The 24735-nt window shown below is 43.4% G+C and overlaps 1 protein-coding gene across 1 annotated transcript in view; it reads left to right on the top strand.

Moving 5' to 3' along the window:
* The window catches only part of lrrc49 (leucine rich repeat containing 49), a gene marked incomplete at both ends in the record, with an annotated part of 84903 nt that extends 61052 nt beyond the window's left edge, over positions 1–23851 (top strand). Inside the window, 6 exons of the mRNA XM_080730132.1 lie at positions 126–221; positions 12896–13130; positions 14640–14825; positions 15618–15727; positions 21668–21821; positions 23636–23851. Coding sequence (XP_080586258.1) covers positions 126–221; positions 12896–13130; positions 14640–14825; positions 15618–15727; positions 21668–21821; positions 23636–23851 — 997 coding nt within the window. The remainder of the gene's footprint in view (positions 1–125; positions 222–12895; positions 13131–14639; positions 14826–15617; positions 15728–21667; positions 21822–23635) is intronic.
* Positions 23852–24735: the final 884 nt, after the last annotated feature.

Below are 24735 nucleotides of genomic sequence, written 5' to 3' on the forward strand. Positions count from 1 at the left end.
AAGCTTGTTCAATTGGTTTTTGACAAAAGTACAAAATGTATACATTTACAAGCTTGTAAGGTGAATGTATGGCAGTGCTCTCTTGTCTCTGAAGGTTGTGTGTTGGTGTGTCTTGTGTTGATCAGGCGGGTCAGCCCAGTGTCAGGACCAGAGCGACCCACAGCTGTTAGCGAGAACAGACTCCGCACCAACAGCCGCCCCAACAGCCCTCGGGACCCCAAGTAAGACATAAGAAATTAAAATAAACACCCACCCACACACACACACACACACACACACACACACACACACACACACACACACACACACACACACACACACTAACCATAAACTGAAGTTCTCAGTCACCACAACTATAGAGGTCTTATGAGAGCATGCCGGCATGTTTCTCATTACACTGTGTAAAAAACACCGAAAATAGCAGATCTACAAGCTCACAACATGTTGCAGTGGTCAAACTAGGGGGACTTTTATACCTTTATTGATAGGATGGTAGACTGACAGGAAATGGGGAGAGAGATGTGGAGTGACGCGCTGCAATGTTGGTCGGGATCGATACTCGAACCAGCGACATGAAAGCAAAAACTAAAGCCTCACTACGTGAGTTCCTCAACTGGTTGGCTGTATTTTAACACATAGACTGGACTGCACATAGACTAGACAGCATTACACAAACCAAAATACCTGCACACACTCTGATACACACGGATACTTGGGGACCATCAGACAAAGACACTGGGAGACTTCCAGACCACATAAAGAATATATTGTTACATTGCACTATGTGTGAAAGAATGTGTCACTGACACATGAGGCTTAACACCTGGTCCTTTATCATTCTGACACCTTTTTTTTTTCAACCAACAATCAATTTTAGTCAGACCCATATAACACTGCCCACAGTATGAACACCATGTGGAATGTCTTTCATTTTCCCCGACTCTCTCTCTCTCTCTCTCTCTCTCTCTCGCTCTCTCTCTCTCTCGCTCGCTCTCTCTCTCTCTCTCTCCAAATCTACCTGCTTTATCAGAGCCTTATTTAGCAACTTCTCCCCAACCACCAATAACATCAAAAGACCTTTAACTACGTTAACCTGGAATTGCTATTTTGGGCAAATTGCCTACATTTTTTAATATTTTCCAAAATAATTATATTTAATTTGTTTCCCCCCAAATTGCGAAAGTATCAGATCAGATCCATTATAGATTGATTGTACATCTGCAAGCGACCTATTGATTGAGACTCAATGATCACAAATCACTCATATACATACAGTATGACCTAGTTGTATCTCAGCCTACATAGCTGCACTCGTGAGCCCAGCTCTGGTTAGCATAAAAGTACCTCAGTGGAAAGGCCCACCAGCTCCCTAACATGTAGTGGAAGCAGGGTCTATTCAAGACCATTAGGACGTTTTCAACCCAGCAGCGTTGCTACTGTATGTAGCCTGTAAGTTGATTAATTTGGGCCCCCACCCATGCGCCAGGGACAACTTGTGTCAACAGTTTTTGAAAATAGTAGAACAATGGACCCAACCAGGTCATAATTTATATGATATGTAATCTGTAATTGTGGCATAGAATGCATGTTGTGAACGCAAGATACTGTACATAACGTACCAGTGTGTGTTATGTACCCATTATAAGTGTCTAGTATAAAAATGTTAACCAGATGTTCAGCCGTCACACTCCAGGCGCGTTCAGCCTTGCCATGTCCTCGCATATGAATCTAAACTGTTTATTCTGTGGTGTTCACGATCTCCATCCGTGTCTCCCCTACTTTCTATTCTTATGAGTAAGCCAGGAGTGTTGGTTCCAGACTTTCCTATAATAATTGGAAGGTGATGTTTTCAGTCCCTACCGCAGCCAACCTACTGTAGTTCTTACTGTACTGTACTCTTTCTCAGGGAAAGGAACTCTTCCATGTGAAAGTGTCCTTGAGAAAGATCGTCCGTTTCAGGGATGCCACTCTCCCCCCATGTACTTAATTTGATCTCTCTCTCAATTGGATATGACACGAGCCATGTTTCTCATTACGCTGTGTGTAATACGGTGGTTGATGCCAGTGGAAGAGGAAGAGCTGCCCTGTGATGCTCTTTTCAAGGGCACAGGCGTGGGTGAGTTATGACGAGGGGTGGTTTTGAGATGAAAGTGGAGGCTGTGTCAAAGACTATCATTACACATTTTAAACACAGCCTTTCCTTCCTGCGTCAGGATATGAAAGGGACATCCCTGAAGCGCAACCCTTCGCTGGAAGTGACAACTCTTGGAGGGCTCTAGCATTGTGTTGTGTCCATAGATGTAGGGTTGAGTCACTATGCAGGCCTATTGTACGTACTGTATGTTGCCTGTTTGAGCGTTTAATTCAAAAGGATAAAAGAAAAAAGCCAGAAGGCTTGACGTCACTGTAGCATTTTAAATGGTACATTTGAGGGTTGCTGTGAAGTGACCTTTTGACGGGAACATTCCTGGTTTGAATCTGAAGAGTGGGCAGAAAAACGCTCTGCCCCTCAGTAAAACACTGCTGTGAAAGGGTGCTTGTGCAATGAACCAAACAACAACAACAACACCACACAGCTCCTGTGTGTTTGTGCGTGCGTGCGTGCGTGCAGCTTAATACAAATAAATAAATACAATAATGGTACTTTATTTTATCTCACTTGAAAGCTTTTGCTGTTAATACATCACATAGAATATAAATACCTCCCCAATTATTGCACAAATGATGTGATTCTTTTCCTTTCTTAGCCATGTTGGTTTGTTGTGGGCATTTGAGCTCTGGCATAAAGGTGTTGCAGCACCCTAATTAAGTTAATAGTGATATTTTTGGGTTAAAACAAAAGGTTATATATTGTGATAGTAATCATTGCTATAGAGTGTTTGTTCAGTAACTGGAGTCTCCAGCTCTTTAATAAACAGAAACAGATTTTTTCAGGTAGGGGACACGTGTCAGCCAATCAGGAGAGAATAGGCTACCCATTTATCAGCTTCATTTTTATAGTGTCCCTGTTCCAATTTTGTCTGCTCATTTCTTTGTGTCATCACTTCCAATTTCACTTGTTTAATCTGTATCCTGACTCAGTTCTCTATCCTGATTGGATAACTGAAAATTCATTTTCTGTTTAATAACAAACACTCTATAGCAATGCGTACTAGAATCAGAATATAAAGGTATTTAACTCTTATTTTTATCAAAGAAAATCACTTACCCTACCTTTAAATAACATGCACTCACAATCATATCCAAGCATGTGGTGATCTGACACTCTAGGTTAGAGTTCAGCTATGCATACTATATCTATACTATATCTAGTGGTCAAGGGGCTCTCGTTGTAGTTTACAGCTTGGAAGAAGAAAAAAAAGAAGAAGAAAACAATTAAACTTCCCCCGCAGAGAGTAAGAAAGCACAGATGATGGATGGACTGGTCTGTGATTTATGAGGCTGAGAAACAACACTCCTGACCCTCTAATATCCAACAGCATTAGCCCCATGAAACTTCACAATAACAGCATGCTTTCTACTTTCATTCTCTTTTTAAGGAGAGAGAGAGTCTTTGGTTAGTTGCAGTTCATCTTTAATCTATCTTCTTCGGAAGCCATTGTTCCACATGCTGGAGTAATGTCTTTGACTGGACACTGCTGTGTCCAGTCCACACATCTGGATCTGTTATATGGGGGGCAAAGAAGCAAGCTGACCCCCCAGGAGTGGGGATTCCTGGCCACTTAAAGGCGATTTATACTTAGTTGCACGGCGGTGTTTCCGAGCTTGTAGATCGGCTCTTGTCTGTGCCTCGACACAGAATGCTACCAAATATAACTCAGGCTTTTTAGAGACAATCTAGAGGTTGCCCTCTGCTCTGAAACCCACAAGCCCAATCATGAGAAATGACTACCATTACTCAGAAGGATTACGACACAATCACACTTAATCCAAAATGCCTTCATGTTGCTGCAAACTGTAATGCACAGCTCTTTGAAAGGATCCCACGGCTCAGATGAACTGAGATGAAACTGATCAGCCATGGTATAAACTGTCATTGCTTCTTGCCTTAATGTTGAAACATTTTCAGCTGGAAAACCTCACAGGGAACTATGCGGGGGGAAAAAAGATAGAAATACTGCATCATGATCGTATGGCTTTGCCAAACATTTAGCGTTTACATCTGTGTCCGTGTAGACTCATATAGTATTTGGTGACAGCTTTGAAGGAATTTAATGAATATGTTTTGTTAGGTGACAGTGACCATGACCTTGACCTTTGACCACCTACTTCTAATCAGTTCATTGTCGAGTCCATCCATCCATCCATCCATCTTCAACCGCTTATCCAGAATCGGGTCGCGGGGGTAGCAGTTCTGAGACCTCCAGATTTCCTTATCCCGAGCAACTTCCTCCACTCCCTAGTATACTGAGGCTTTTGGAGATATAATCCTTCCATCTGATCTTTGGTCTGCCACGGGGTCTCCTCCCAGTGGGACGTTCGTCGAGGACCTTCCTAGGAAGTCGTTCGGGGGGCATCCGTACTAGATGTCCGAAACACCTAAGCTGACTCCTTTCCAAGTGTAGGATGGATGGACGGATAGACTAATGCAGTGGTTCCCAAAATATTGAGCTTGAGACATTTGTTTTCTAATTTATGGAATTTCTTAGATTTTTAGACCCGTACAAATGTGTCCCCGACCCACTGTTTGGGAAACTGTGGACTAACGGACGGACCACCCAAAAACAATTCAAAAAAGAATTCATTGGGGAAAGGCTGTCTGCCGCCGAAGGCATAACATGCTGTAAACAGAACAAATCATGCTTAATAAATTGGACTATAAACAGCACAGGGGAACAATAAAGGTTTTCCGAACAAAGAACAAGAACCCAAATAAATCAGCAGCAATTAGTTGTTTAATGAAGTCAATCCATTTTACGGGAGATAGCTTGAAGATTAAGCATCCTTTCCTGGAATGTGCCCAGCGCAAAGTCACACACTTCATAATTTCACAGGCGCTTTATAAGATAGAATGGCACACGCAACGAACTTTGGCTAACCCCGCTAAAATAAGACCAAAACCTTCTAAATCTATATTAATGTCATGGAGGTCAAACGAGGCATACTAGCGTAGCTTGCACGTTCTCAATCTGATGTCTTCCCAGAGTGCTATAGTAGATGAAGAGGATTAAAAACTGTCAGGGACCTAAACGTGGGCAGGTAAAGGAAACCATATGGCGTCATCTCTGTACCCCATGGAGTTGATATAGTAATGAGGAGAATGTTGACAGTACGTTTAGAATGGGAGATTGAAACGCTCCATGCGAGAGATGTGATAGGGGACTTGTTTCAGTGCCAGGACAGTGTGTGTGTGTGTGTGTGTGTGCGTGTGCGTGTGTGTGTGTGTGTGTGTTGGTGTGCATGTATGTTTATGTGCTATTGCTGCATATTGTACAGGCAATGACAATGATAGCAGTAAATGGTGCATTTGTATTTGTACTTGCCTAACCCAAGCTCGCTCCCCTCCATACATTTTGATATTTTTTGTGAGCTGAGATTTATTTGATTTCATTTCCCTGGAGAGTGGAGTGGGGATGGAAGTAAGGGAAGAGTTATTGCCAAGAAATCTAATACTGTAGTCTCTGCACACACACACACTGGCCAGCTTTGTGTGTGTGTGTGTGTGTGTGTGTGTGTGTGTGTGTGTGTGTGTGTGTGTGTGTGTGTGTGTGTGTGTGTGTGTGTGTGTGTGTGTGTGTGTGTGTGTGTGTGTGTGTGTGTGTGTGTGTGTGTGTGTGTGTGTGTGCACAGATGGCAGTGCCTTCTTTCTATTTATACAGTACTTTAACTTAATTTAATACAGACCGACACTGAGATCCAGAGCAGGTGGACGGACATGCTCATGAATCAAAGGGCCTATCTTCATTATGGACAAATAGACGTTTTAATCACTTAAGCCCTATTTTGGAGTGTGGTCGATGGGGTAGGGCACAGAAAATTGCTTGTATTTCTTATGAAAACAAAATCTAAACTTCCACTGCAAATCATGGTTTAATAAACTGCAAGACTTAACTCAATATAAGCAGGACATCTGCATGCCACCTGCCACCATTTGTTTTTCAGCAGAGTTTGCTGATGAAAAGAAATTACGGCTTGGATAGATAAACAGTGTGTCACTATATTACACAGTACTTACAGTAGGGAATTGGGAATATTAGTACACTTCAACACAAGCCTTGTCTTCATGGAGATTAAGTTGCTTGGCGATGACTAACTCTGGCTTTGTGAAGCTGCAGTTGGATTTACTTAAGATAAGTGTAATTGAATTAGCATTCAGAGACAAAAAGACTACAGCAGGGCATGTTTTATCACCACACACAGTTCTATCTCCCTGTTTGCGTCTCCAACTCCCTTATCGGGGTTTGTTACTGAGCTCTTGGGGGGGTTAACAGGCCACCTGGCTGTCTTTCAAGAGCGATTACAGGAAGAATAAATGACACGGCGAAGAGTTGATGGCACGCTTCCACGCCCTGCAGGACTCTTTATGTAACTTATATCTCTGCATGTTATTCCCCGTCTCCTGCATCACTGCCCAGGTGACTGGTGCCCGCTTGTCGAGTGCTGGATGGATAGGGACTGACGATGGGAGCCAGCTTACTGAAGGGTAGTTCAGACAGCTTTTTCTCCTCAGTTTACCAATGCTTAAATTAAATGTATGCTTTGTCGTACGATTATGCCGCAAGCTGAAAATAGCCGACCTATTCTGCTATTTTCACCGCACAACACCGTCATAATATGAAGGTGTTGTCATATTATGACAAAGCATAAGTCAAGCTTATAGCGGTTTTGTCTTGTGGATAATCTTTGGTCTGAACTAGTCTTTAATCTTGAGAAAATCAAACTCTTAATAGAAGAAAAAGAATTCTGCAACTGCGATTCTCAGCTCACTGTGACAGTGCAGCGCTGGTGCACACAGTGGCACTTTAGCTAGTGGGGGGGGGGGTTCTTCTTACTTTATTTAGATAGGCCAGTGTAGAAAGACAGGAAATTGAGGGCTCAGAGAGAAGGCACGTGTGTCACATGACGGTAGTGCTGGGGTGGAACTCGGGGCTTCAGGCCATGTTCTATTACAAATAAAATCAGTACAGTAAGATAGGCATGCAGCCCAAGGGCTGGAGCCTCTTTGGCAGTCAACCGTTACTTCTAACAGGACATGACATCTTTGGTGGTGAATGTGTTAAAAGGTTAAACCACTATTTTCGGAATATAACGAGTTATTAACTTATTTTTAACAAAGAAATACCCTACCGTTATCTCACTCCAGTGTTAATTTTGTCGACTAAGACTAAGACTAAAAGACTAAAAGACTCCAAGATTTTTATATTTTGTCGATAAGACTAGACTAGACCAAAACAATTTCAGAAGACTAAGACTACTGTATTATGTGTGTTATTCAAAAGACTAAGACTAAGACTAATGGCTGTAAAAATTAACACTGGTATGTAACTGCAATGAAATTAAAGCCAAATACATCTTTTATGTTTACATTTGAGAATGGCACTCATCTGTTATCTGCTTTTCAAATCTTTTTGGTTTTGTACAGAGTAGCAGACAGTGTCAGATGTGGTTATATTTAGTCTAAAAGACTTAGCCTAAAAGACTCAAATATATATTGATATTTAGTCGGCTAAGACTAGACTAAAACAATTTCAGAAGACTAAGACTAAAGGGGAACACACACCGGACGCGGAGGCGGCGCGTCAAAACATACGGCCCCATTATTTTCAATGAACTAACCCACACCGGCGGCGTCAGACGTGCGCAGCCGCGGGTCTGCCGCCTCGCCTGCCGCGCCGATACGCAGCTGTTCTATTTTTCCAGCGTTGCCGCGCGGTGAACATGTTATCCCATGGTTCTCCCCACGAGGGAAATGGATGTGCTGTGTGGCAGCGCGCCGCATCCAGTTGGGGTTACCGCGGGGCACTTCACGTGCGTTGATACCGCAACGTGACGCTGCGCAGCCGCCCGCGTCCAGTGTGTGCTCCCCTTAAATGGTGTGTTATTCAAAAGACTAAGACTAAATCTAAATTTGCTGAAAAAATTAACACTGTCTCACTCTGACTCCTGCAGTAACATTCACAACGTGACCAGGCAAAAAGCAGTTCCCCCTGATAGAACAGGACAATCTGAACCCTAGTGTCCCTATTCAGGGGTGAATGTTAGGGGGGGGGGGGGGGGGGGCTAGTATAGACCCCTGGGGGACTCTGGTCAACAAACCGTAGAGTTTCAAGTGGTTTACCTGTCAGTCAGTGGCATCCTGGAAGGGTTTTAGACGTGGTGATTAGTGCAGAGGGTTGTGTTTATTTGACAGTGTAATTGATGATAATTGATGGGTTTGTTTTGTTTTCTCCAGGAGCTTATTTAAAACGCTGAGTCGGATATTGGTCTGCTAATGAACTCAGAGTCCTGAGGCAGCGAAGGTCCGCTCAACAACAAACACATATTGTACAGGGCCTCATGATCATCTCTGTGCAAGTTTCAACACACGCGCACGGCCGCACATACAGTACACACACACACACACACACACACACACACACACACACACACACACACACACACACACACACACACACACTTTATTTGTTTTTTTAGATGGACAATATATATAGCAATGCAGCCGAATACAGCAATACAGTGCAGTTAAGAAAGCAGTGTAAATATACAATGAGTTAGCAAAAGTGGTCATTTTCATCCCCAGTCGCTGACACAAAACAAACACCAGAACACACTACAATACAAGGTAAAAACGGAACACAAAACAAGTATAGTAATAGTGCAAAGTGTACATAAACACAGAGGCCACATGCCTGGTGGTCATGTCGTCACTTTGCCCATGATGTTTGTGTCTGGCTAGCTCAGTCGGTAGAGCTCTTGCCTTTGGACCACAAGGTCATGGGTTCAATCCTGCACCACCAGCTCAGTGTATGAGTAGCAGGGCTTAGATGTGGCAAGGTTGTTGGTGTGTGTGGTAAGTACTAGGAGCTGATGGTAGGTGTGTGTGGTAAGTACTAGGAGCTGATGGTTGGTGTGTGTGGTAAGTACTAGGAGCTGATGGTTGGTGTGTGTGGTAAGTACTAGGAGCTGATGGTAGGTGTGTGTGGTAAGTACTAGGAGCTGATGGTTGGTGTGTGTGGTAAGTACTAGGAGCTGATGGTATGTGTGTGTGGTAAGTACTAGGAGCTGATGGTAGGTGTGTGTGGTAAGTACTAGGAGCTGATGGTATGTGTGTGTGGTAAGTACTAGGAGCTGATGGTATGTGTGTGTGGTAAGTACTAGGAGCTGATGGTTGGTGTGTGTGGTAAGTACTAGGAGCTGATGGTAGGTGTGTGTGGTAAGTACTAGGAGCTGATGGTATGTGTGTGTGGTAAGTACTAGGAGCTGATGGTTGGTATGTGTGGTAAGTACTAGGAGCTGATGGTAGGTGTGTGTGGTAAGTACTAGGAGCTGATGGTAGGTGTTACGCTCCAGCTCAGAAATCCATCTTCCAGGGGCCTAGCGCATTGTAACAGGGATAGACTCCCGCATTCTCGGCTGATACTGACAAAAGAAAGCTTCTCCAACCTACTACTTATGTCCTGAGATTAACCAGTCAGGGATTTTTAGTGGCACAGATGTGATGATTTTAAATAGGGCTTAAAGGTTTCATGACATCCTGTTTTGACAAAACCTTAATAGTCTTCGCTGTGTTCTGAGGTAGCCCTTGGCGAATATGGGTCTGGCCCCGCTCAATTGTGAATCCATTTCCTCTCCCCCAAAATTTGGGGGAAACCAATCAGGGCCCAGCATTGGTCTGGTCTAACCAATCGTCTCCAGAGCCATTTTTTAACCCTCCCTTGGAAATGAAAAATCTGCCTGTGAGTCCAGAGTGACTAATATCCAATACGCAGTGAGGAATTAGTATGAGCAACGCCAGGCTAGTTCTGAGGCAGGGTGTCACCGTTGAGGGATTGATTTTATTTGCTTGTCAATCATTGCCTCTGCTCTGCTAATTAGCATTCATTTTACATCCTACCCGGCCCGAAAACATCAATATTAAAGGTGGTTGCACATTGCTGCGTTTTTCGTTGCGAAATGCGTTTTTCAGGGCAAGGAGAGAGAGAGAGATAGAGAGAGCAAGGGACCGAGTGGTGCGCGAAACGGGCGGCAGTGTGCAAACGTGACTGACATAACGTGAGGTTGATTTTTTTATTTGCGTGCTCCGAAATTCAGTCCGATATTCGGCCCGAAAAACGCAGCAGTGTGCAACCAGCTTAAGTCCATATATGGTCATTCCCAGATTATACCCTGTTATGGCAATTACACTAATACAATCCCTTTTACTGTATGCCCATATATGGAGATCCCTGATGTCATCAATATTAAGCACACGTGCCCATGTAGCTTCTCGCCCTTAGGGCGTCTTACTGGTGATCAAATCCAATTAAGACGGGTGCTATTCCTCCACGGTGCCTCCAGCTTGACTCTCTAACGAACACATTTTGACCATGTTCATGTTCTCCGTTGCTGATTATAGTGACTCCTACTGGTTGCTTTTAGTGCCATTCAACAGGGATCAGCATGTCTGCTTATTATAAGCAACTTTGGGCTTGTGTTTCTGTTAAGTCGCTTCTACATATTGGTGTTTGCGTGTTGCGATTTGTTTTGGGCTTGTTTCTAAAGTGTAGTTACTTATTTGGTCTTGTAGATCAGCTATTTACAAATAGACTAAACTGATCTCTATATACATTATTTTGTGTGCGTGCCTAGTCACTACTTTTGGGCTTGTTAATCTCCTGTTAAGAGCTTATCGTTGCTGTCTCCATATTTTTACTTTTTGTGTTTTTTCGTAAATTAACGCCCTACTTGATAACAGTTACAGTTTCACACAAAGGTAACTAATATAGCAGATCCACAAAGTCGAAGCGCGGCGTGAAATGCACCACGTTAGCCTATACTAGATCTGCTACTTTACCCTTTTTTTTAATTTAATCCTGAAAAGTAGCAGTTTCGGACATATGAGATTTCCACCCGACAGAGACGTTATGCTAACCTCATCATCGTAGTCACTACTGATGCAGTAGGTACTAGGTATCACATTCATTTTTGTAAATTTGTTAATTTAATGTATTATTCAATCTATTTTTTTTGTAATGAGGCCCCACAACCTCTCTCTTTCAGTCTTTTATTAAGCACACACACACCAAAGCCTCTCAGGTTGCGAGTGAACAGTGGATCTGTGTCTCCCTCTAGGCCCTTTAGGCCAGGAGCCCACATAATTTTCATCTGAAGTCTGAATAACTGCTTGAGGTGGCTGCTGTATCAACTGCTGCAGGCTCGTAGAAAACCCACTTGAAGGATGGCCTGTCTTCAAGTGCTATAACTTCAATGCATCAATTGCATCATTACAAATTAAATAATGCATCATTTCCATTGTGAGCGATTGTGAGCCGCCATAGAGACAGATTATCTGTGAATGCCACAGACCTGTTTACTTCTTCCACTCTGAAGGCCAGCTCTCTGATCTAGTTCATCTTTTATTCACAAGATGTTCTTTAATTCACTACCAAGCAGACTCTGTGAGTCAACTCACCTGTGGCCATTCAGACGGCAGAGAGAGAAAGCTCTTTGCTCTCTCTCTCTCCTTCACAGACCTGGTGAGCAGTCACCTCTAGGGGATCAGGCTTGATGCCACAGAGATGCTCTTTTCAAACAGGCTTCAGTTACACCTGTCTCTGACTCTCTTTCTCCTTTCTTTCTGCCATTGTCTTTCTTTCTTTCCTTCTTTCTTTCTTTCTCTGCCTGTTTTTTTTGTGTCTCCCTCTGTCTCTGTTTGTGAACCTCTCTTCCTCAGCATCTCTGTCACTGGTGTCTCTGTCTCGCTCTCTCCAGCTCTAAAAATTGGCCCCGACAAGGCTCTTGGGTTACCGCTCCACAGCCAAAGGATTAGTCTTCCTCTTGCTGTGCGAGCGCGCACGAATGTGTGTTATGTGTGTGTGTGTGCGCGCGCACGCGCGTGTGTGTGTGTCTTTGTGTTATCCCTATGCTTTGCTATAAGATTGGGAGGGTGTGAAATATGAATAGGGGTGATTAGTTTGTTGGTGCAGGTCAAACCCCTTAATGACCAGTGTTGAGTAGCAAGCGGGCCTTAGCAGGCCATCCGATCCAACGGTATGCCGAGGGTCCCCTGAGTATCGGTAGCCTCAGAGGTGCACACACACACACACACACACACACACACACACACACACACACACACACACACACACACACACACACACACACACACACACACACACACTCCAACAGGGTGAAGAGAGATTAGGCCTCCCTGAGACTCGCCCGATTCCCCACTCTCACGACTTCCTTATCAGGGGAAGGGCACTTTCCAATGTTGTACCAAAAAAAGGAAAGCAATTAGGCAGCGAGGGAAGACAAATAGGACTTTCATTAAGATGCCCCCCCCCCCCCCCCAATTACTCATCAGCAGCGTTGCTAGTTCTCTCTCCTAGCCTTTTCTCCTGAATGGCCCACTTTCTCCAAACACATGTAAAGGGAGCAGTTTAAGGCTTCAAGGGGGATACTTACTCGTAGACCAGGCGATAGGATAGTGCCATCTGGGAGTGAGAGTGGCACAGGCTGCTTCTCTCCAGGGAGTCTAGGGCAACTCTCAATAACAAACGTCTTTGTGTTCCTCTCTGTGCGTGTGTGTGTGTGTGTGTGTGTGTGTGTGTGTGTGTGTGTGTGTGTGTGTGTGTGTGTGTGTGTGTGTGTGTGTGTGTGTGTGTGTGTGTGTGTGTGTGTGTGTGTGTGTGTGTGTGTGTGTGTGTGTACGTGCGTGCGTGCGTGCGTGCGTGACTGACTGACTGCATTCCAGGCTCCTTGAAGCAGGGAGCGGCAGCGTCCAGAGCCTCTCTCTGTCTGACAGTCACCTGGCCGAGCTGGACGGGGACACCCTGCGGCTCTTTGGCCCCGGGGCCCTGGAGGCCCTGGAGAGGGGCTGGGGGGTCCAGACCGCAGCTGCCGTCATCGTCATCACCTTCCGCTACATCCACTTCGACACCATCGTCCCAACACTGCCACGCATAAGGGTCAAGTTCCCCAACCTCTCGGTAAGAAGCACTCAGTAGCTCAGTGGTTCCGCTCTAGCATTCGTGTTCTGTCATAAGAAATAAAAAACGGGCACATCCGCTGGACGGCAGGTGCAGGACCAACAGTGGATCAAGGCAGGGTTAAAAATAGCAGTCTGTACTCTTTTCAAAAGCTCCCAAGCAAGGGATTAACAATTCGACACCATCTTCTTCAGAATGAAGCTTGAGACAACACAACATTCCTCAAATAATAACGCCAGCGCCGTGACCAACGCCGTGCATTGGTCACACAGTTGCAGTACTCAGAGTTCCTATTCGACTTGCTCAAGTTCAAATGGCCTATAGCAAGACTGAAACTATGTACTTATAAATATAAATGTACACAACATACAGAATACAAATACAGGAAATACATAATGCAATAAGTACAAAGAATTGTATACAAAAGGTACATGAACATTTAATACAGTGAACAGGGTCACCATTTATGGTGAGTCAGCCCTTTGTTGACAAACTTAGTGTGCGCATCACTGCATTTATTAGGGACATAAATGCAACAATTGTTAAAACTGTCTAATCTAGTCCAGCGTCCTTGCGTCCTCTACTGATGTAGTTGGGTACATCCACAGTGGTCTAGTAAACACTTTACTGAAGTAGCTTTGCCTAACTAGCCTGCTAAAGGCCCTGTGTGTACTCATAGACATATAAAGGTAGACGCCTCCTCGACTCTGGGGCGTTGGTAAAAGAGGACTGGCAAGCTTCTGGAATTCTGATGGACGCTTCCTTGTACGTCACAGAATGATGCTCGGTAGGCTAATCAGATGTGGGACTCCACACCGGGAGTCCCCGGGACTTCCCACTGCAGGGGGCAGAGTGCCTTCCACAGTTCCACAGTTCTGCACTTCCGCCAGTCCTATTTTGCCAGTCGCGCCAATGAACTTCAGCGGCGGAGGAGGTATCTAGCTTTTTATATCTGTGTGTGTACTGGCTTGGAAATTGGCAGCTAGCTTTGGCTAACTAGCTGCTAGCACATTTTAAGAATGTATGTCACAGTTTGGCCGATAATAACTTGTACGATGTAAGATTCAAACCCCTAGACTCTGCAGTGATGGGTAATTTACCACTGTGCGGCTGTTCCACCCGAGCGCCTGAAAGCCTATGCCACATTTAAGAGATAGGCCTTTTTCTCTGGACTGGAGATGACACAAATCATCTTTGACATCTCATGCAGTGACATCCGGGATAAACAACAAGATATTGTTTTTTCTGAAAATGGTAATGTAGTAAAAATGTATGAATAAGAATCAGACATACCTTTAACTCCCAGAATAGGGATGTAGGATTCAAGTACATAATGCAATTGTAGCAGAGAGTGGCTCAGAGCCTCTGCCTGATAAACAAAAGCCTAATATCTCCACTTTACACTAGTGGATAAGATGTTGGCTTTCTACGCAGGAGACCAGGGTTTGAATCCTGGGTGTCACACAACAACCGACCTTGAAACTGGCTTGTTGGCATTCCTCCCTGCAGCATCTGATCTTCTTGGAGAGCAACATTTGCCGTCTGCCCCAGCTGGCGGCCCTGGCTCAGGTGAGACGTCTGGAGCAGCTGACCATCCACCCAGAGGGGAACCCTGTGGTCAGCCTGGCCCTGTGGCGCTCCTTCCTCATCTACCGCCTAAACCACTTCAACCTGCAGAGGGTCAACGGTCTGGAGGTGAGCCACAGGCCGCCGTGTAGCACCTTAGATCAGTGGTTCTCTAGCTGTGGGTCGGGACCCCCAGAGGGGTCCCCAAATTATTTTGGGGGGTCCCCAGATGTTAGGCTAAATGCACATTTCTAAATTGACGATTTAAGGACTTTAAAGACCTTTTTAGTACCTCTGGTCAAACATTGGTCAAATTGTCAAATAATAGATGCTGAAATTGTGACGATAGCAGATCTACATGCTCACAACGCCTTGTGTTGCGAGGCGTTGTGAGCATGTAGATCGGCTATTTTCACAATGGAATAGATCGAGTCAAACTAAATGTAATGCCAACTCCTACAATTCCAAGTGCTTGTGCAGGGTGTAAATATGTTTATTTTGGGGGTCGTGTGTGGCCTGAAAAGGTTGAGAACCACTGCCTTAGATAAGATGAGATGAGAAAAAATGTTATGAGATGGGATGAGAGAAGGGAGGAGGGAAGACAAGAGATGTTGAGGTTTCAAAATGTTTGATTTCCTTTTTCCTTGCTTTCCCTGTCCTCCCCTCTTTTTTCTTTTTCTCTTCCTGAGAACAACTAAAACGATGGCGCTTGCACAAAAACAAATACCGGTATGAATGCCCAACTTCATCATACAAGGGTGTGTAGTGAAAACAGCAGATCAAGCTTGTAGATTGGCTATTTTCACTATTTTTAAAATAATAAAGGAAGAACGTATTTGTACTGTACATAGGCCTACAAGGTTTCCACCCGAACAGAGATGATGTGTATGTGTTGTGTTGTGTTGTGTATGTCTACTCTAGGTGACGATGAATGATGTGATCGCAGCCGAGCGTGTCTTTGGGACCTTGGGTCATATAGCGGCCACCGAGACGCCACGCTGTCGGCTTCTGCTGCTACTGGAGGAATCCAGGTGAGAGCTCATGAAAACACACGTTTAGCTATAATTAAAATACACACGCTGTGTCCTGGAGAGAGAGAGAGTGTGTGTGTGTGTGTGTGTGTGAGAGAGGCTGCTAGACATCGCCTGGCACAGTGGATCCAGGTGAGATGGGTTCCGCTGTGTCCCAGGGTATGGGTGGGTACCTGGCACCCAGACGCACACATTCCTGTCCCAAGCCAAGCGCCTTTCATCCCTGTCACTCCACGTCAGTGAAGCACGGCCATGCAAAGCAAAACATGCCATTGTGGGGATGTGATCGTTTTTTCCACCCCTTGGATTTTTACTTCTCTCTCTCTCTCTCTCTCTAATAATACTATATCTCCCATTAATCTCTAATTGGAGCTTCTTGGAGTTCTGCCACGCTATAGTTTCAGTGGGATTATTTAGTAGGGTGCATAGTGAGTGTGTTTCATTGTTTCCCTGATCATCGTAATGCCTCCACTGAATGGGTCACGCTTCACTCACAGCTGCTATCTCGGTGCCCTGTCAGGATTCTACAGAAGATTCTCTGTCTGTTGGCAGCACTTCAACTTCCTATTGTTGGCAGATAAAACAGTCTGGAACCCATCATCATTTCCCCATAAATTTTGAAACTTAAAAGAAGACTCTTCCGTCAAATCTGTGGATGTTTGGTCAAATTGGTCCATTTGCTTCCAATTGGCTCTCATGTTGGCCCATGCATCTCTGCATCTGTCACACTCCAACTAAAAGAGTTGTAGGGTTTCAATAATGTCAGCAGATGGGTTCAAGGCATTAAGTAGTGGTAACAGTGTTGTAGGGCAGTGGTTCTCAACTTCTTCAGGCCGCGACCCCCAAAATAATCATATTTGAACTGGGGACCCCGACCCCCCCCCCCACCCTGACGAACACTAAAGCCCTTTGCACACAGGACAGTTGCGTTTCTTCCGTTTGCTGCATGAATAAAACGCATTGGATTTGGTGTGCAATGCTGTGCGGAATCAGCGCTGCGGATCCCAAAAGGAGTCATAAAAGGAGTGATGAGTCGCACGGCTAATTCGGATCCGGTGTGCATGAGGTCGTAGAGAATCATTGTTTTCTTTAAAAAAATGAAATAGTCCGTTTTATCCGTGCGGATAAACGCGCCTGTGTGCAAAGGGCTTAAGAGTTGAGGCATTACATTTTTTATAACACGGTTCTATTGTGAAAATAGCAGATCAAATAGCAGATCATGCTCAGAACGCCTTGCGTTGCGAGGCATTGTGAGCATGTAGATCGGCTATATTCACAATTTTGGCCTTTAATATTTGACAATTTGGCCATTGTTTAACAGTTTTACTGCCAGATGTTTTATTTATTTATTGGGTCTTTTGCCAGCAAAAAGCGGCTTACCTTTGCGATGTTATAGTAGATAGATAGACGTTTTTTATTTTTATTTTTATTTTTTTGATTGCGCAACATGCACTTTGGCGGACTTGGCAGCAGAGGGCGGCAACAAGGAAGTGAATTGGTCTCCGTTGATGTTAACGCATAATGGATTTTTTAGAGCATCATTGCGGCAGATGTGTTCACTGTACACGGCGGCGCGACCCCTCATCAGCTTACGGACATCAACAAGGTAAACGAACGAACGGCCGTATTGGCGACGAGCGACGTTCAGAATTGGGGCGAACGGTAACGTCCGTAGCAGTAAAACAGTTAATTTGCCATTTTAGAGGTATTAAAAAGTCCTTAAATTGTCATTTTTTAAATGTGCATATACACTTAAACGTTATGTTGGTTTGTTTACTGTTGAGAGAGAAAACAATGTTGCACATTAAGTTAATCATCTGGGGACCCCCCTCAAAACATTTTGGGGACCTCCCTGGGGGTCCTGACCCACAGGTTGAGAACCACTGTTGTAGGGTTCTTTGTAGGGTTCTAGGATGGCTGCAGTTGGACTCAGGGCATTGGGTAGCGCTTACAGCGTTACACCGTCTCAAGACCTCTCAAGAAGAAAGAAATTGCCTCAAGTTGACTTTTCCAAAATATAAAAATACAGATACTGTATCTGGCAACAATCAAGCTGCAAAACATATTACTTAGCCCTCCGTAACCTTGGGCAGCATGAAGTTCAGGTTAACCCCTGCTCTCCTGGAGCAGCATGACACAATTTATTACCCCTTTCCTCTCAAATGAGAAGACAGAAACACTGTGCACTGCAGTGCTGCTATTTCCTTACATGAGCACACAATCCTCAGTGTTAATTTAACTACTCACTGGTCCATTTTTAAACTCTAGTTAAATTACCACTCCAGATTTCGCTATGCACTTGAACTTACACTATGAACTTAACCTTAAAGTATTGTTATGCCTCATGAGATACTGTATGAAGAATCTGTGGTTTCTTCTGTGATTTTATGTTTATTTTAGTTATGGTTAAATGACTATCTATGTTTTGGCTCTTATACAAAGTAGTTTTTTCTGTGCAAACACTTCACTTACTTTATCATGATGAAACACTAAATTAAATGCGAGGCACTGTGTTTGCTCGACCAGTTAGGGTGCTGACCACATACTACTCTCACCCTCTCACCATACCTGCCAACCCTCCTGTTTTTGGAAGAAGTCTCCCCCCCCCCCCCCCCTCTCTCACTAGTCTCACCTTCTTTCTCCATTATTGTGTCATCTAAGAATGCAGAAAAAAACTAAACAAAGTCTATGCATTAGGAGGACAAGGTTCATTTGTGGTTTTGAGAAAAATATGGTGAAATGTCAGGAGTCATAGGGGTGGGCACATTAGTCTGAGGGGAATTGTACTACATGGATAAGTGCTACATGTTTTATTGTTGGTCTGTAGCCAGGACAAATATTATGATGCTATTAACCTAGCTATTAACCACTTTAAACCTGGCTCTCATCATAGGAAAATATGAACAAATCAAAGCATGTAAGAACAAAAGTAAAAACGCAAGTAATACAACCAAACAATTGTATACTGTAGCAGGCTATATATAAAGAGTCGAGAATTACGCCACTAAAAAAGAAAGGTCACGACACAACACAAATTAGTAATAATTAAAGTAGCCTACTATAATGGATAGCAATTTTATAGCACTTTTCTAAGTAAGTTACAGTCTAGTTGTAGTCGGCTAAATCTACGGTTGATTTGATGACAAAAAATGATTTTGGTGGGCCTTGATGGAGTCGTAATGCCTGATTTTACACTTGGTTGCATGCTGAATATAGCCGATCTACAAGCTCACAATGCGTCGCTAGATCTGCAATTTTCAGAGTGCAACCAAACATAAAATGACTTGTCTTAGTTCTACTGGATCCCTTCTCCACTAGTCCCTCCCTAACATTTTAGTCTACTTTTACTTTTACCACTACATCTCAGAGGAAAATATTGTACTTTTACTCCACTACAGTTATATGAAAACTTGATTTACTACTTTGAAGATTTTGATTTTACAAAACACACTAACCACTTCAACTTCAACTTTTGGTACCTTAAGTATATTTTGATGCCGATACTTTTGTACTTTTACTCAAGTACTGTACATTTTGAACTTCTACTTGTGACAGAATATTTCTGCATCGCAGTATTGACACTTTTACTTAAGTAAAACATGTGAGTACTTCTTCCATCACTGCTCATCCTGATGTGGATCCTCATCATTTCCTAATTTATTTATGAAAATGGCAGATCTATAAGCTCTCAACCAGTCACAATGTGAATTGTTGGGACCTTGTTAAATGGGTTATTTCACAGTGTGGCACCATTGTACATCGAAGTATAAAATAAGTGGTTAAAGTTGCTTCTGTTTACAGATGTGACTGCTCTATGAGCAACCTCACCTGTCACACATGTCAGCTACTGTTGTCCCCACAATGTTGACACATCCATACTCTGCAAGTGACAAAGGTCTCTATTGCACTGGACACTAATGAAATATACTAACACTGTTTGATCTTATGTTACAATGTCAGTAATGTTGGTTTTAATACAGATTATGGAGCCTTTTATTAATTATCTTTTGGGCGAGATTAATTTGCCCAAGAAATATATATATATATATTTTTTTCAAACTGTTCGTGTCATGACTACATTCACTCAGAACGATCAAGTGACATAATCTTTATTCTGAACAAGGTACATTATTATGAGCTTCCTCATTGTGAATAAAGAGTTCTACCTATATGAATGAGGCATCAACTGTATGAATATTTTTGGTGCTAAATACTCGCCCGCAATAATTTATTTATCACGCCTCCCGTGTGTAAAGACCTTTAGTCTGCAGAATGAACAGGAAGACATGAACGATTCAGAGCAGACTAAGATGCCCTCTCACCGTTTATTGATGCAGACAGCGTCAGCTTATATGCACAAATACGCTGACTGTCAGGATCAAGGGCCTCAGTGTAAAACTGTCCCTACTTCTGCTTAGAGCAGATGTGAAGGTGCTTTGAAATCTAATAGATGTGTAGCCAACTGTACCAACTCTTACAATAATCTACAGTAGGTGTTATAGTTTTCAGTGAGCGCACCAACACATGTAGAAGCAACCAAACACAAATACAGACTTATACCCACGCATGCATGCAGGCATACACACGCATACACACGCATACACACGCATACGCACGCACGCACGCACGCACGCACGCACGCACGCACGCACGCACGCACGCACGCACGCACTCACACACACACACACACACACACACACACACACACACACACACACACACACACACACACACACACACACTCTCTCTCTCCCTCTCTCTCTCTCTCTCTCCCTCTCTCTGAAACTCGCACAACACAAACACTTATCCCAGCAGGTATGTATTCTCTGCCTGCAGCCTGCTTTCTAAGTGAAATTACTATTTGGCACTTCTGGCAGAGTCCTGTGGAACATGTTGGTACAGCACTGTGTTAATGCTGATAGACAGCAGCATCTTCTGTAGCTGACATCCTTTTTATAATGTCCTCTAAATCTTTATACATCCTGCTGCTCAAACCGCCAAAGGATGGGAGTGAATAATATTAAAAGAACTGCCAGAAAGCAGGAGAAGGGCTGCATGGAGGCTTATGATGATCCAAAAATAGACACATATTTTATTTTAAAAAGGTGTGAAGCATTTCTGTTACAACAGAAGCTTGTTGTTTTTTGTGTATCTTGAATCAGTGAGATTGAGATGTGACAATTACATGTCGTTGATTTTTAAAGAGAGCAGAGCATATTATGATTATAATGTAATACAATCACAAAAATATTAATATAGTTGATGCCTCATTATACAGGTTGATCCCTTTAGTCGAAATGTGGAAGCTCAGAAAAATCTCAACAAAAGGAAATCTACCTTGTTACCAATAAAGGTTATCGCTTTATAATTACTTCATAGATGAGAGATGATAAAACATTGCAAGAGGTTTGCATTTATAAAGATGAAGCTGGCTGGGGAATTGACACACTGTTATTTAACCACATATATTAAGCCCTTAAGCAGTTTCATGGTGGCACAGTGTGACTGTAAGCTTGTAGATTGGCCACTAAGTATCGCCATATTGACATGCCCAAAATAGGGATGCCAGCTTGAAAGTTGTTAAAATGATGCCATATATTAAGTAGCATTGGGTTTTTCAAGTCATTTTATGTTTGGCACTCATTCTGTGCTGTGTCCGCTGTCAGTCTTGAAATATGTCTTAATGCTGAACAGCAAGCTGATACAATTAAGTTAATCCATTAAACTTGACATGCAGCACGACAATGTTATTTGATGCCAATAAAAGCCCTGCTCATGACCTCACTGCCTTGAGTCATTAGTCTGTCGCTGTCTCCCTCTTACTCTCCCACTTTTTTTTTTCTGTTTCATTCTCTCTCTTCTTTTCCTTCCTTACTTCGTTCTCTCTCTTCTCCCCCTCCTCTCTCTCTCTCTCTCTCTCTCTCTCTCTCTCCCCTGTAGGAAGCGTCAGCTGCAGTTTCTGTTGGAGGGGCGTGGTCGCAGGGCGGGGCTGAGTCCAGAGGAGCTGAGGGAGAATGGGAAGCTGTTGGGAGAGGGTCTGAGCCGAGCACTCTTCAACTACCCCAGCCGAGACTGCAGCGCAGACAGCCTGGAGGTCAGTGTTGAGCCATGTGTCACACTGTTGTGTTTTTACTATAGAGCAGGGATCTTCAACGTTTTCAGGCCAAGGACCCCTTAGTTGAGAGAGAGATGAAGCAGGGACCCCCACAACCCATAGATACAATATAGTTTCATCGTTTGACAGCACAATCATCAGTGTATAATATCTGTTTCCAGATATTTAACCACTTGAACCGTCAATACATAATACATTTTACCTACTGTATTACTCGGTACTTAACTTCTTCAGTGCCATATTTAAAGTGGGACCTCTTATATTGCCGGTTCGCCAACAAAGGGTTAAAAAAATAGTGTGCACTGTGGTGCACACATTCGTGCACAGATCATGCACTATGCATGTGCATGCTTTTCACAGCTTTCAAAAAAAAAATCCGCTCTGGCATTCAGGAGAAAACAGACCTTATGTTTTCTTCAAATGTAAACAAACATGGCTGCCATGTTTGAAAGATGGGGTTGGTATGGGGGTTAAACATGCAATTTCGCGATCGCGATCATGGCTAGTACACTGTTGGAGGTCCAATTTTTTTTTTTTTTCAAAAACATTTTTTTAATTTTTTATTTTTTTTTAAAAGACGTCCTCTTTGCCGAAAATATTTTTGGCTTAAGTTCTCCGAATATGGACGATAGGGTTCAAGTGGTTAATATAGAAAAGGAGAAAAAAAAGCTTCTATCACACAAAGATTTGGAGGACCCCCTGTTGTAACTCTGAGGACCCCCTAGGGGTCCCGGACCCCCTGTTGAAGACCCCTGCTATAGAGTATAACTTTTGCTCTAGAAAGATTAGGAAGTAATTTATGGATTTATGGACATTTTAAAATGTATTATCCCCACATCTATATCTATAAATGCATACATTTTGTCTGCATGTCTGACTGTCTCCCTTTTATGCCAAATGTATAAAGATCCCTGAGTCATCAATATGTCATCATAATACTGACGTCATAGACTTGAACTTGAAGTACTTTGGTAATGGTTACTGCATTAAGTACAACGGGTTGCATAACCGGAGGGGCATACATTCCCATCTGACATCGTTCCCAATAGGCATTGCCCTGGTGTATTATAAAAAGAGCTTTAGAGATGCCTTTGGTCTACAGATCTATTTCCTGAATCCATTGATGTTGTCTTCTCTAATCCAGTGTTTACATGCCCTAAAATAAAGGAAAAGCTGGAGCAGAAATGTAGCTGCTATGTCAGTCAGACTGCGATTATGATTTCTCTTTGATTATATAAGATAATTGGGTTTAGGATTAATAGGCTTTGGGTTAGTGTTTAAATGCTGACTTTCATTTTCTGCATACTGGGGGGAGGGTTTCTTACTCATTAGCTCATTCTATATGAATGAGCTGCAGGGCTGGAGCAGACAAACAGGAGGAAGAAGAGTCTGGGATGCTTAGTAGATGTAGATATTCAGGGGCAAGGGTGGGGATATAGCCCTGTCTACCATGTACGGTCAGTAACTAGTTAGTAACGTTTTTTACTTCAAATTAATGTAGGGAGTTTTTGTTAATGGAAGTAATGTCACCATCCAACTGAGAAACTATGCAGTAAACTTAGGGAAATGCTTTGCATTTTTCCTCATGTTTAGACGTTAATAAACAACAGTGGTTACGGCAGCAAAAAGGGAACTTACCGTATTAGAACTATAACATATCTATCCCCTCACACGCCCTTACTGGGCATGTGTGCAGTCTCTTTTCCCATTTCCTCTATCACATCCCTGATTTGGTTTTCACCAATTTGATTACACCAAATCCGCCTTCTTTTCTCTCTCTCTCCTCCCCTCAGGAGGGCGCCACAGAGACGTCAGAGCGGGCGGCCACGACAGAGCAGTACCTCCGGGAGCTCGTCCAGAGGGCCTCGGACACCAACCTGAAAGGCGAGGCCCTGCACAAGCTGTGGCCCGCCATGTTCGTGGAGATGGTGAGGGACTGCGTCTTAGAGATGAAGGACTGCGCTTCCTTCCGTCAGGCCTGCCTTGCCAGGCTCTCCCAGACCAAGTGACATAAGGGGCCAACAGGTCTCGCTCTCTCTCTCACTAACACCTTAACCACTAGCGTTTCTATTCTTGGGGTAAACAACTAGTGTAGACCTCTGGAGGACTCTGGTAAACCGAGTATGTATGGTTTGAGAGGTTAAAATGAGACGCCTCAGATCTCGCTCTCCTCGCGTCAGCGGTACCAAACACATCACAACAACACTACGTCACCTCAGAGACTTCATCAATTATAGGTCACCCAGTCTTCAAAGATAGACACTGTTTATTATTTCCTCTTCAGTACCTCTTCTTCCAGATGGATGTAGTAGAGCCATTTTCATAGATCGCAAGGACAATGCTGCCTTGATTGAATGTACATTTTCACTGAGAAGACCCTATAGATTTTTTTTTCTTCTTTGGTTCACCTGCCTGGAGTCCAGAATGCTTGAAGCTACAGCATACTCGAGAAAGTCACAAGGGACTTATCGACTGATGCACTTTAAACGAAACAAAAAAGCCTCCTGAATGACCCCTCTCTTCACCATTATACTGACATCAGCTCAATATAGAGATCGTCTCTTTGTTGAGACTAGAATGATTCTCTGTCTTAATTCATGTTCCATGTGTCGCTCTCTCACCCTCACTCCCGCCTGATGTGACAAGAAAGGGCACAAAAGACACGTTATTTTTGTTGTTGTTGTCGTTTTCTTTTGATGACCTCTGATTTTCTGTATTGTACCTTAGTATTAAAGGATTCCCTATTAACACTCAAGTGCGTCACTTATGTGTTTGTGCTGCGTTATTTGCTGCCTCTCCACAGCAGGTGAGAACATTATATATATATATATATATATAATATATATATATATATATATATATATATATATATACTGTATATTCTCAGTGGTTG

This window comes from Nannobrachium achirus, assembly GCF_963921795.1.
Source record: "Nannobrachium achirus genome assembly, chromosome: 7".
Taxonomy (NCBI): domain Eukaryota; kingdom Metazoa; phylum Chordata; class Actinopteri; order Myctophiformes; family Myctophidae; genus Nannobrachium; species Nannobrachium achirus.